The following is a 13,622-nucleotide window of genomic DNA, read 5'->3' as shown; positions in this document are numbered from 1 at the left end:
AAAGCCTCAATTGTCTTGTACTTAAGAAAAAAATCAAATGAAAAACATAAAATTTTGCAATATACATAAGAAATCTTTATAAAGCAGACATTTAAAAAGCACACAGCATGACTCATGTAATTGGTGATAAAACATAACTCCTTATACCTCAAGTTTTAGACTCTAACCAAGACTGACAATGACGTAAAATTATTTCCGTCTAAAACAGCAAAGTCCACCTCTAAAAGTTACAAATTAAGTTTATAACTACATTGAGAAAAATGAAAGTCAAATAGTAACGATCTCGAGTTAACACTAAAAACAAATCAATACCGACATAACAGACATTGAAAGCAAAAAATGAATTGGACATCAAAGTGCTTCACAGGGTAGAATCAAAGGGTTAACAACTGCAAACAAACCTCAAAAAATTACAATCAACTAGAAATGTGAAAGAAAAGATGCTCTAGAATGCTTCACTGAAATTTAACAATTAGATGATATGTTGCATAATTTTTAAAAACACTACAAAGACTACTATTACAGGAAAAAACACTAAATAAATGACATAAGCACATTTCCTTAGTTTCTATTCACATTTGTATTCTATGAAAATCAGAATAAGTGAATACTTAAGAGGATAGCACTGTTTAAGGCAGATTCCCCACAGAAAACAAAAAAAGGACAATTAGTCAACCCCGGAAATGATTAAAAAGCAATATATACCTAGTCACATGTAAAGAAAGGAATTCTTTACAACGTTCAGAAACTAACCACTGCTAATAGCCAGTGGGCCAATGAATTAATCAGGAAGGCAGATCTAATCAGAGCCTATGCTGCAGCTTTTAGCCAAGATGGCCCTGATAACACTGAGAATATCACTTACTTTTGACATAAACAGTACTTCCACTTGGCAAGACAACTACATTGGAGGCAGGACTGGCAGGTCTTGGAGACTTAACCGTTGCTATGCTGCCACTTGGAACAGGGGTAGAGGTTGGGGTTGACGTGGTACTTGTGTAGGAATAGCAAACCACTACTGAAGGAACGATAAAAAAGTCCACTGTTAACTTTCACCAAAACGGTCCACACATACACAAAGATAATTTTTTTTACTGCAGGCCAATTTTAACATTTTCATATAACCAGAAGTTAGCAGCCAATTCTAGGAATTAGGTCCACAGGTTAAAAAAATTAATAACCTTTCCTGAAAATCATCACTTAACTAGATTTTCCCCAAGTATTTTAGCAGCTGTCTACAGGTGGCACTGACAATAGAGAAGAGCACAGTTACAAAGAAACCAAGTTCAAAACTGAGAAAAATGAAAATTATTATTTACTCACGGCAGGAGTTAGACAAAAAGCATATACTTATATTCTTTTCTAATACTAATAGCAGTATCAATGATGGAGTGATGGATCAGTTTTCCCTAACCACAGAAATTTCCAACTTAGCCCCTAGAGAGAACCAAGGCAAGTTTCTCTTATAAACAACTCACTAGTCACTTGCCATCTAAACAGTGCAATAATAACTAAGGTAATGACAACACAGTATTTTAACTGCTTGAATAACAGCAACAAGCAGGAATGATTACCAAGGATTATGCTAAATTCTTCCCATATATTATCACTAATCTCACAACACCACATCCTCATTTTAAGGATGAGGAACCCAAGGCTCACAGAAGCTAAAAGACTGGGTGGAGGTCACAAAGCAAGGAAATGACAAATGAGGACTCAAACCTAGATTAGAACTATCAAAAATTCTATATTCCTTCCACTGAATCAGAGAGGTGGTAAACAGAAAAGATAAAAGAGGGCAGAGAAAAAAGGTATCTCTCCTGCAACAAAGGAAATAGGAATTCAATGAAAGCCAAGTTTGCACACTCTCTCTCCCTAAATATAGCTTCCTTACGTGTAAAACAGAGTCTGGCATGAATGAAAGGAATGTCTCATTCTGTTCCACAATCCATAGATACTCAAAAAAAGATAATTCCCCCAAATAATCTGACAACTGCATTATTTTCAGGGTCATTTTCATATAACACCAAACTAAGCTACTGAAGTCAACTCAAACATGCACTCTCAAATTTAATATTACTCTTGGTTACCTTAGGATACTCCAAGGAATTTTAAAACATGTGTCAATGACTAGATTAAATAACAATAAGAAAGCCTTCTCCATCAGCCATGTAACCCCTAACAGATTAAACACATTGACTGGAACAGAGAAACAGCATATACCATTAATTCCAGAAGACAAGGATGGAACTTTATTTTGTAAAGTATCAGTTCAGCATCTTTCTCTGGCAGCTATTATAAATGACTTCTATTGCCTTATTAATTTTCCAAGGCCTTTTATCCACTTCTAACAAGACAGGTTCCTATTAAAAAATTCATTCCAAGGCTTTCTGCAATTTTGTGATTAATGTAATTCACACTTTGAACAAAGGGATATTTAATTTTGGCTGAGACTAAAAATTTGGCAGTTTCTAGTTTCAGAACAAGAGTTATTCACTACGTTTCACAGCGTTTGAATACTGGGCCAAAAACAGAAGAAAAATAAGATAACTTTTCTTGGAAGAATCCAAGAGAAGTCATCTTTACACACTGAAATATTTCTTTACTCACCTTCCTTGCTTCCTGTCTCTGCAGGCACTGGAAGAGATGCATTGTGCTGAACAGCTGCATTGGCAACAGCATTAGCTGTTACAGTGAAGGCAGTTTGGGGAACCAGCCGGGGCATCAGGGGTACCAATCGACGACCTTCAATGGACCATTCTGAGGAGCTATTAGGTCCAGACATACTAAACAAAAAAGAAAATGCTGCTACAAGAGTTCTCAATAGCTAAAACTGAATCAAATACATATATTCAAATATAACTTTTTAAATTATAAAAAAAAGTACCCTGAGTGAACAGGAGAGGCTTTATTTTAAGCAAGATCAAAACTATGAATAAAAATCAGAATTTAAGGAATCTTACATACACTTAGGTTTTCACACATTTTATTCCATAATCTGAATCTTATAATGAACATCTCTGAAACTGTGGAAAACTGTCCCATGCCTTGTAAATAAACATCAACATTATTTTCATTAGTTTAAATCTGGTTGGTATTGAAGATGAAAACTAGTATTTCTACCAGCTTTTAGAACTTAATGTTGAAATTAGGCTAAAAAGGTAAAAATTAATTTCAAAAATCAGACTTTCCTTAATAATTAAGGATGAAATTAACTGAATTTTTGCAAAATTATCCTAACTGCCTGCATGGCCAGAGGTTCTAAGGCTTTCAAACAAGGGAAACTGAGGCAGTAAACGAGGGAGACTAGGTACTGGGAGGTGCGAAGCTGTACATATCACTGCAGGTGTCACTGACAATGTGTTATATTATTATCCTTTCTATTAAAAATAAACAGACTAGATCTGAGGATACTGGAAGAAATCTGCCGCTATTTTAATTTTACTTATTTATATCATTCTTCACTCTTAGAAATGTTTGAGGCAACTGAACTCTATTCCTTAGCAGACGCTATTCTCAATTTTACTTTAAACTTGTTGAGCAAATTTTATCCTAGGAGTCCAAATGGAGGTTGAAGCATGAAAAGACAGCTTTTTGCTTCCCTTTGCTTGGCTTCAATAAAGGCAGCAGTCTAACTAATGGTGACTGTCAATGTTTAAAATTCACCCAAAATCAATCAACCAATTTCTTCACTAAGTTGGAAATACTTCTGCAACTTTTTCAAAACCAATGATTCTACAACCCAATCTAGAGTTTAAGATTCTGTATGTCCACTGATTCTTGATAGAGTTATACAAAAGCCCTTGTTAGTGGGTAGTGGGATGATGATGATGATGGTGATGATGATAGTTAACATCAATTAGCACTTAGTATATGTGACATATTGTTCTAAATATTTTGCCTGTATTAACTCATATAATTCTTTCAATCCTATGAAATTGGTAATATTATCATCTCCATTTTATAGATGGGAAAATTGAGTTACCAAGAGGTTAAATAACTTGCTTAGGGTCACACAGTTACTAAACCGCTCCTTTAACAAGCATACATCATGCTATTGAAATGAACTGCCACATCACACTTAGAAGGTATAAAAATTTTCAAATGTGTTTCACGTCTAACTCTTGCCTTTGATTTATACTAACTAGACACTGTTGTCTAATCTATAAACTTTCAATGAATGAAACAAATTACAACTTGAGAAGAATTTACATTCAGTTAAGAAAAGAATTTCTAGGGGTTGATGAATCCAACTGAGTTACTGAGGGCAATCTGCAAATTCCCTACAGCTTAACACAGGCCTACCTAAGACACGGGAAAGAGGGGCTCCTAAAAGCCCGAGAGCCCTCACAAATCTGTTATCATGTAATCTCCAAACTGACGCTAGTTTTGAAACAGAGAATGGTACAAACAAGAGAGACAGAAAAGGGCTATTACTGATTGTCAAAGGGGAAAAGTTCTAAAAGCTATTCAGTATTTTCTTGGCTTACTCCTATTTTGCTACCATTTTACTAGAAAGTCACTAAGAAATTTGCTTGATCAAAGTTTACCACACAAATAAAATGATGTCTACACTTACCTGGTACACTGTTAAATAGTGGCAGAAATTATGGAAGATTAATAATTTAAACACACGAATATATATGCTATTGACAAGACAGAATCTGCAGTGCAAAAAACACAACTGCAACTTTTAAAAAGATCTATAAATCTTCCAAATTTCTACTCACGCAAACGTGCTCAAATTTTTTTGAGTGAGTGAAAAATTACTCATCATGTTAGAATTAGATTTAAAATTCCTATTTGCTTATTAATGAGGGTGTAAATATGCATTAGTTGCACAAATCATCTAAAAAGAATTTTCCAGGTTTCTGTAAACATCTTATTCCATGGCTTCCCTGGGATTCCTAAGTTTCAAAGAACACCTCTTTATTTATACTAAATATAGCAAGAGGGGGGTGGAAACCTTGCTCCCAGTCCCTCTTCTGAGAAATCTGACAATAGTAGAACCACCTTGGCCCTTGCATCCTTTGGTGTGCATGGCACCAGCATGAAATCCTCACCGACAGGCTCACACAGTATCCATGAATGTCTAGCTGATGGGGAAGGAGTTAAGAGATCAGTCATTCTGGATAGCTACTTTCTTTAGATACAATGCTGCCAAGAGTGGCCCAATTAAAAACTGTGAGGCCTCTTAACATTCCAGGCTTTGATACTATAATATTGTCATGTTTCAAAACTGAATTAGAGTATCAAATAATAAAAATGTGTTATGGTTCAAGCAAGGCTTTTTCTTTGATCCCAGACACTCGACTCCTTTTGTTTCCACCTCCTTTGTGCTCAATCTTCTTGGCTTTCTTTTCACCTTTCAAACATTCCTTCTGGCCTAAGCTGCTGTTTTGAGTGGGGGAGGGAAGGGAGAGGAGAAAGGGAATGCAGTCAGTTCAGATGCATTCCTCCTTGGCTCAAGTTACTTTTTTCAGGCTCAGAGTATGAAACCCTCCTATAGATAATCTTTAGAACTAGGTTCTGTCGCTGCAGAGGCAAAGGAGACGGACAGAATGAGGGATCTATGTCTTCCTCAGCATTACCCACTCATTGCCCCTTGGGCTCCACAAGTAAATACAATATCTGGTCAAACTAAAACCACAATATAAAATATTAAAACAGGAGTATGGAAACGCCTGAGAAGCTTAAAATTATACACTGAAGTAAAAGTTTTTCAAAAAATTAAATTCATGTATTAAAGAAATCAGAAAAGTAGAGAAAAAAAGAGGAAACAGGTAGGTAGAAGCCAACTCTCAATTATCCATGCTAATAGAGAGAGGAGGGAAAGGGAGAGGTCAAACAGATTAAAGAAACTCACATATTAACCAAAATACTTTGGCAAATACTTAAAATTTCTTCCATCAAACCTTTTCCAGAACAACTAACAAGTAGTAAAATGACTAATTAAAATTTTCACCTCCTCTCCCTTCCCACCCTCTGACTACTTTCAAGCAGCAAAATAGCTAAAGGGTGGGCAGTATTAGGAAGGGGAGGAGGAGAAGAGAAGGAAAAGCAAGGGGCTTGGTTAATTCATAAATGAAGTATGTGCCCCTGAATAATTGAGAGCTTCAATTTTGAAATAAATACAAGAAAAAGCCTGAAATAATAATAACCTATTTGCATACCTGTAACTTGGTCTTTCACCCAAATATAAGGATAAATTCATTCTTTAAAGGGGAAAAAAGGAAAAGGAGACTAAATAAATGTTATCTTTAAGTATGAAACTGATGCATCAACTTATAACTAATTGCCCCACAATACTGTTCCAATGTTTTTAAGGTACTAATTTTGTCTCTAAGTGCCTCTGAATGCAAACTACTATTCGCTACTTCATTATCTAGCACATAAGTTTCCTATTACCAGTTCTCAAATTAGAATCTAGGCTCAATTACTATTTTTAGAGTATCTCAATTTAAAAGTTTAGAGAAATTTAAAAGAAGGAGCACATTAATATTTAAATGTTTCAGCCATGTTGGCCTAACAATACTTAATGTCACTAGAGGAAAATTTCCAAATTTCTACAGTGCATAAATATCTACCACTGAAAAATCTCCAAATTCAAACTGCTTATCTTTCAAACTATCAGTTAAAAAGGTAGCACCCCATTTTATCAGTCAAGTAAAATGAGGAACAGAGAAGTACACCATGAAGCTAATGGATCTTCGGGGTCAATACTAATACTGCCAATTGGGTTAAAAGCACTATTTATTACAGAATGGAAAGGTACCAAAATTTTTCTTTTAGCTTTAGTTCACATTAAGACAAAAATAAAAAGCAAATGAATTATTCTATAACATACCTTATTTTATCAAATGTTTCTACCATCTTGCATTAACATTTTAAAGGATAATTTCTGCTCTTTTCTATTTTTCAGGAGGCACTCTCTCCATTCATACTCCATTAATGCTCAGTCCCTATCTTCCACCACCCTCCACCCCATCTATCAAATAGTTATAATGATCTGAAAGCAATTTGATAAGAATCCTTTATAACTGTATTTTGTTGACTTTTCAAAGTAAATTAGAATACACTGTATTCATATTTCTTAAAACCAGGCTATATGTTACAATTTTTTTTCTGAATCTCAAAATACATGAAATATTAGTCAAAAAATTTATAATGCCTATTTATAAAGCAATATGTATACATATCAAATACTGTTACAAAGAAACTCTAAGGGGCTGTCAAATTTGGGGCTACTTTGTTATTAAACTTTGTTTCAAATAAGGAAATCACCTGCTAAACTGTTGAGGCCTTTAGGTACACAGAGATTACATTGTAACAGGATTTGACCTGAGTACTTAAAGCTTGCCTAACCAAATGCAAAACATAACCAATAAAATAAACAGTTAACACAGCCAAGATCAGGATCCCTGAGTACAGAGATATTACTATCAAGATAAAAGACTCAGGAATCTCTACACAATAGGAAGACTGTTTCAAAACTATGGTATACTACGTCATGAAAAATCAGGGGTGGTATGACTAATGGCTTACTTATGTGCAATTGTTGTTAACCGTTCATCGTTTACTGCTCTCCGAACTTCAGCACGGTGGCGTTCTGTTGAGATGCTATGAAAAAAAATAGCCATTATAGAACTCTGCCAAGCAGGCAGTTCTTCTCTATATTAATGTTTAATTCAACATTTTGTTTGTGGGGGAGGAGGGGAATTGATGTGTAAAAAAGATAAAGACAAGGGTCTAATATATATATCTTCAAATGCTTTAATTAAAGTCATAGAAAAGGATTCAGACTCTGTAATTGTAGAGAGAATTACAATTGTAGAGAGAATTTGTAACTAAATTCTAATTATAAATTACAAATTATAAATTTGTACAAATTATACAAATTACAAATCACAGAAAGACAAATTCAGTTTGATATGAAGTCATTAACGTCCAAAACTCAGAAATGTCAGACCATAGTCAAGATTAGCAGAGGTTCCTCTTATCTAAAAATACAAACCACTGAATCACCTCTAATCATGGTTACTGAGATTTTGGCCCTCAAAAGAAAGTCCTTTCTAAAGCTTAAGAGTCTAAAATTTTATGTTCAGTAAATATAATAAAGAAATGAAAGTGACAAGATACTGTTTCATATGCTCTGAAACTTGATACCAGGATATTACTCCTTTATTACTCAACACTGAAGCTATGTGTCTTCTGCATTATATCACATCACCACTATGGTAAAAATGTGCTTATGTTGATCCTGATTAAATATATGTAAAGTTAAATCTAAACAAGTAAAAAAAAAAAAAAAAAGGCTATACCCATTCCATTCATAAATAATAAAATAAATACCACCCTTGAAACTGTAATCCTTATTGCTAAGCTAAATCTATACCATTGATTAAAATATTTAAGGGGCTTAAAAGCAGAATTTATGAGGCAATATAAACAACAAATGAAAAATATAAATTTTTAAGTATGGAGGCATTAAGACAGAATTTAATAACATAGCTACTTTGCTGTTAACTGAACGTAGGGGAAAAAAATTTCTTCCCTATTTTCACTTTAAAAATAGGACAAAATGGTCTTAAATGTAGAAAAGAAATTTCAGTTAAAACAGCACTGAATTTTCTGAGAAAGCTCAAGATGTTAAGAATGGATCAAGGCAAAGTATCAAAGAATCCCTTTCACCAGACTTTTTTTAATGAATTGAAGTCCCACACTAATGGGAAGCTGAAGGGATCAACTGTCCCTAATGCTGCTGCTGCTAAGCCGCTTCAGTCATGTCCGACTCTGTGCGACCCCATAGACAGCAGCCCACCAGGCTCCCCCGTCCCTGGGATTCTCCAGGCAAGAACACTGGAGTGGGTTGCCACTTCCTTCTCCAATGCATGAAAGTGAAAAGTAAAAGTGAAGTCACTCTGTCGTGTCCGACCCTCAGCGACCCCATGGACTGCAGCCTTCCAGGCTCCTCCGTCCGTGGGATTTTCCACGCAAGAGTACTGGAGTGGGGTGCCACTGCCTTCTCCGCTATAATCACTACCCATTTCTATAAACTAAGACAACACCTTCCTAGTGTCTTCTCCTACCCCCTAACAAATGCCATGTGGCCACTCTAGATCTTCATATCCAGTCACTCCTAGCTCTTCTTTCCTTTACCCAGGTTAAAAATAGTTACCTTTTCCAGCTGGCCCAAAGCTAAAATAACCTGCCTTAAACCTTTTCTGATTAGAGTACAGAATAAATGGTAAATTACATAATTTTCTGTAACAAAGCACACAACTGGGATGGGATCTCTAAGTACCAACAACTTGAACACCTCTGTCTTCAGCGTAAGAGTGAAAAGTACCAAAATATCTCAAAATGAAATTTCTAGAGTCATGTCTCACAAACTTTTATGATAATTTACCTAAGAACTTTTGAGAGTTCTCCAAGAAGATCTTTCTTTTCCTTGGTGAGATCTCCCTGTGCCCGAAGTGCACTGATAACTCCAGCATATGCCTCCAATTCTAGAAGAAGAAAATTATTTTATCAAAATAGACCATCAATATTTTAATACTATGGCTATATACAGTGAAACTTCAGGGCAGGAAACCTAAAAATCAATATGCAAATATTTCATTAATGTCCTCTTATTAAAAATTTTATCTACTAACATACATTAAATGTGGCTTTTATAATCTTATTACTGCCTCATAGAAGTCATGTGTGTAAAAGTTTAGGAAGAAAAGTCTAAATATTTTGCTTTACATATCATCACTGAAGAACATTCAACTGAGATGCTACCAACAACTGGCAATAGGTTCCCAGTGGTATAATAAGGCTGCTAAGAGAAGTTCTTAGTATTATTGATAGGTAGCTTTACAAAATTTTGAAATAATTCCTTAAGCTTGCCTAAGAATTCAACCTATATTCCATCTGTGAGTAGTGTGCAACTGAAAAACTACTGGATCAAGAGTCAAATGACCAGATTCTGGCTCCAGCACTGACATTAGTTGTGTGATCTTGGGTAAGTCCTTTCTCATTTCTGATCCTAGTTTCTTTACCTAGTGCCCTAGAAGACACTTTGAAGGTACCTTGAAGAAACCACCAACAAATTGAAACCACCAGCAAAATGACTAAGGCAGATTAGCAAACATGAATTTTCGCTCTTACAGAAATCAGGACATAATACACTGAAACCTAATTCCAGACAGTTTCATTTCACTAACTTTCCACAGCAACAACCATTATTTAATGAAACTGTTGTCCCTAGTAGTGGTTAAACTATAAAACCAAAAAGCCCTCAATGGCTCCCAATGAGCCACGCCTGCTTCTCAGTGTACTTCCTCATGTACTACCTTTCTATAGTACCTCCAACAATGACTCTGGACTTGGCATGTGACTCGCTTTGGCCAATGGGATACCACATACATGATGCAAACAGCAGCCTTGCACACAGGGCCTTGTTCTCTTGGAACCTTAAGATCACCAAGCTGTGAAGAAGCACAGGATGAAAGGTCACATGGAGAGAGCGGCCCAGCCATCTTAGCTGAGCCCAACTAACCAGCTAAGCTTCCAGCTGAATAGAGCCACGGGAGCGAGCTCAGGCAAGATGAGCAACCCATAGAATCATGAGAAATAATAAAATAGTTGTTTCAAACCATAAACACTATGAGACAAGTAGACCTGAAGAAAACAAAATGATGGGAAATAAGTATCTATACTACAGTTACCTTCTTAATAGATCCAACTTCCTACTAGTATTTGCCAATGCCTTACATATAATAGATACTGAATGTTAGCCAATCTAAGGCATGCATAGCTGCATTCAAGATACTACAATAACAGTAAAATAGTAGCCTCATTCAGTTTGAATTATCCACAGTTCTGTCAAAAAAAAAAGAATTTATATAGAAGAATGAGTTGACCATATTAAAGAGACATGTCCTGTCCAACTGAATTATTCCATGTGTAAACATGTGTAAACATCCTGCATGTTCAATCTACACTGGACATTAGGTAGATGTTTCATGTGGTCCTTCTGGAAGGACAAACTCTGCTTCCCTGGAAATACTTTGATCCAAAAAACATATTTCAGCTTTTATCAGAACCCAAAGTAGAGTTCAGAAAGACACTGGGAATAATTTAAGAAATCACTATACTCTAAATGTTTATGCCTCATTTATCGAGTATTTTATTCAACAAATCAGTGTTGAGTCCCATTATATATACAAGACAGTATGCTAAACCCTGCCTTAAGAAGTTAACTCTAGAATAAAGTTACAGTGAATCAAGTCATTAGACAATTCTGACACAGTTTACAATACAGTGGTAAAGGCACAGAGGAAAAATATCATCTAGTCTAGAAGCATAAGCTTTACTCAGAAACAGAACTGTGCTCTAGGCAGGCGGGGGGGAAATGCAAATGTGCAAAAAGAACAGAGAGTAAAAGAGCATCTAATGTTTCATAAAGACGTTAAATTTCCAGTAATAGTCACTATTTTGAGAGTTTTATACTAGGAAGAGTAAAAATATGTCTGTACTTGGCTAGTCACTAATTCAAACCTAACTACTAACTGAACACTACTACTACTGCAAGGTACCAAGGTGAATCTTTATATAAACAAAAGTCAAAGTGAGTGAAGTCGCTCAGTCATGTCCGACTCTTCGCGACCCCATGGACTGCAGCCAACCAGGCTCCTCCGTCCATGGGATTTTCCAGGCAAGAGTACTGGAGTGGGGTGCCGTTGCCTTCTCCATAAACAAAACAAGGTCCCTATTCTCAAAGTGATTAAAAACCAGGTTTTTCAGTTTCCAAGATATTTAGGAAAATGACAATACCATAAAAAGAAATGGAGAGGTCAGAGAGAAGTGATTTGAGGAAACGGTTCACTTTTGGCCTGTGAAATCTATGGTGATCGAAATTTCACTATTTCACAGTATTTTTTAGAAAGTGAAATTAACTAAAGACAAAGATTTTTGACATCTCAAGTCTCATTCCAAGTCTAACTAAAAAGTCATGCATAGAAGAGGTAGCAACCGCACACAAAACTGTATAACTCAGAACACAATTCTCACAGGTACACACTTTCCCTTCATTCAATGAGAAATTCACTCACTGTAAAGAACATCGGCTAGCTTCCCAACCTCATTCACATTTGTGGCTTTCCATTTTGATGAGAATCCTAAGATTCTGACAAATATCAAGCTCAGTTGAATTTCTGGTATTATTTTTGATACCATTCTATTACACTGTTAACTTTAATGACACAAGTATAGTGAAATAATTAACACATGAAAAACCACAGAAAACAAAAGATGTCGACTATTTTAATAAAGCCTCAACCCATTCCATTTAAACAAACCTGCCACTCAATATGAACACTGTATTTCATAAAGCCACAAGCTAGAGTTATACGGAGATAGACATTTTCTATGCCAGTGTCTCTGTGGGCTTCTCTGGTGGCTCAAACAGTAAAGAATCTGCCTGCAAGGCAGGAGACCCGCGTTTGATCCCTGAATCGGAAGATCCCCTGGAGAAGGAAATGGCAACCCACTTCAGTATTCTTGCCTGGAGAATCCCAAGGAATGATGAGCCTGGTGGGCTACACTACTGAGCAACTAACACTTTCACAAGTAAAATATAAATGTTTAACATCTTATGTTAAAATAATTTATAACTGTTTTAAAAGAATCTTTTAAAAGCTAATCCTTAAAATATTTTAAGCTAATTCTTAAACACAGTACCTTCTCTAAACTCTGGACCTAGAGCTAGTGTCTGAAAGCAATTCAAAGGTTTCACTGTTATGATAATGAGCCAACGGGTGAGGAGGAAGTCATTCTGCAAATCACTGTCAAAGCTCACCTCCCAAAAGAAGGGTCATTGAAAATGACATTCCCTATAGGAAGGCTGTTCTTTTCAGTACAGAAGCAGCTCTTCAGCAACATTACCTACACAGCTCTGACAAAAAGTAAGCATAAATTTAAGACTTAAAGCTTACAATTTTTATATTTAAACATAGTCTCTTGATTTGAGGTCCCAAAAGCCCAGAAACTAAAGCAACTGACTGCAGTTGTGATCTGAACAGATCACAATAACTGTGCAACTATTTCAGCTATGAAATAAATACAAATCCAATTTTATAACTGGTAGCTAACAAGTTAGGTCAATTGCCTATCAGTGTACAGAAAACCTTGAATGGGTAGTAAAAATTTAACTTATAAGGTTAAATGTTAAAAAATAAAATAAAGGAATATTTAACAACAACAACAAAAACACAAGGTACTAAAGTACAATGCTAAGAAATAGTTTAAAATATAGAAATCTTCATGGTAGCCCCTAAGGGAAAATAAAAGGGGCAAAGGTTATTAGCAGTTAAGGCCAGACTAGCTATGATTCAGATTTATCCACAGGAATTTCCAACCAAGATTTCTTGTGAAGAAAAGATTCAACTGCAAATAAATAAGTGTCTGAAAGCAACTGCTTTAAAATGCTATATCCTCAGATGTTGGACACTGTGATAGGCCCTTTCTGTATACACTTAACCCACACACTTATGAGGCAGATATTATTACCCTTCATTTACAAAAGTATCAATAGATTTAGGGAGATTAAACAACTTGCTTTTGGATGTCAGTCA

At 35.5% G+C, this 13,622-nt stretch overlaps 1 protein-coding gene across 1 annotated transcript in view; it reads right to left on the bottom strand.

The window, feature by feature from the left end:
* Positions 1-13,622, bottom strand: part of EMSY (EMSY transcriptional repressor, BRCA2 interacting) — a 79,510-nt gene that overhangs the window by 62,809 nt on the left and 3,079 nt on the right. The window contains exons 3-7 of the mRNA XM_040257694.1: positions 9,410-9,509; positions 7,546-7,620; positions 6,174-6,215; positions 2,611-2,786; positions 866-1,018 (exon numbers count right to left, since the gene is read on the bottom strand). Of these exons, the coding sequence (XP_040113628.1) occupies positions 866-1,018; positions 2,611-2,786; positions 6,174-6,215; positions 7,546-7,620; positions 9,410-9,509 (546 nt within the window). The remainder of the gene's footprint in view (positions 1-865; positions 1,019-2,610; positions 2,787-6,173; positions 6,216-7,545; positions 7,621-9,409; positions 9,510-13,622) is intronic.

Source organism: Oryx dammah, unplaced genomic scaffold, assembly GCF_014754425.2.
Source record: "Oryx dammah isolate SB20612 unplaced genomic scaffold, SCBI_Odam_1.1 HiC_scaffold_17, whole genome shotgun sequence".
NCBI lineage: Eukaryota > Metazoa > Chordata > Mammalia > Artiodactyla > Bovidae > Oryx > Oryx dammah.
This window is presented reverse-complemented; position numbering and strand designations above follow the sequence as displayed.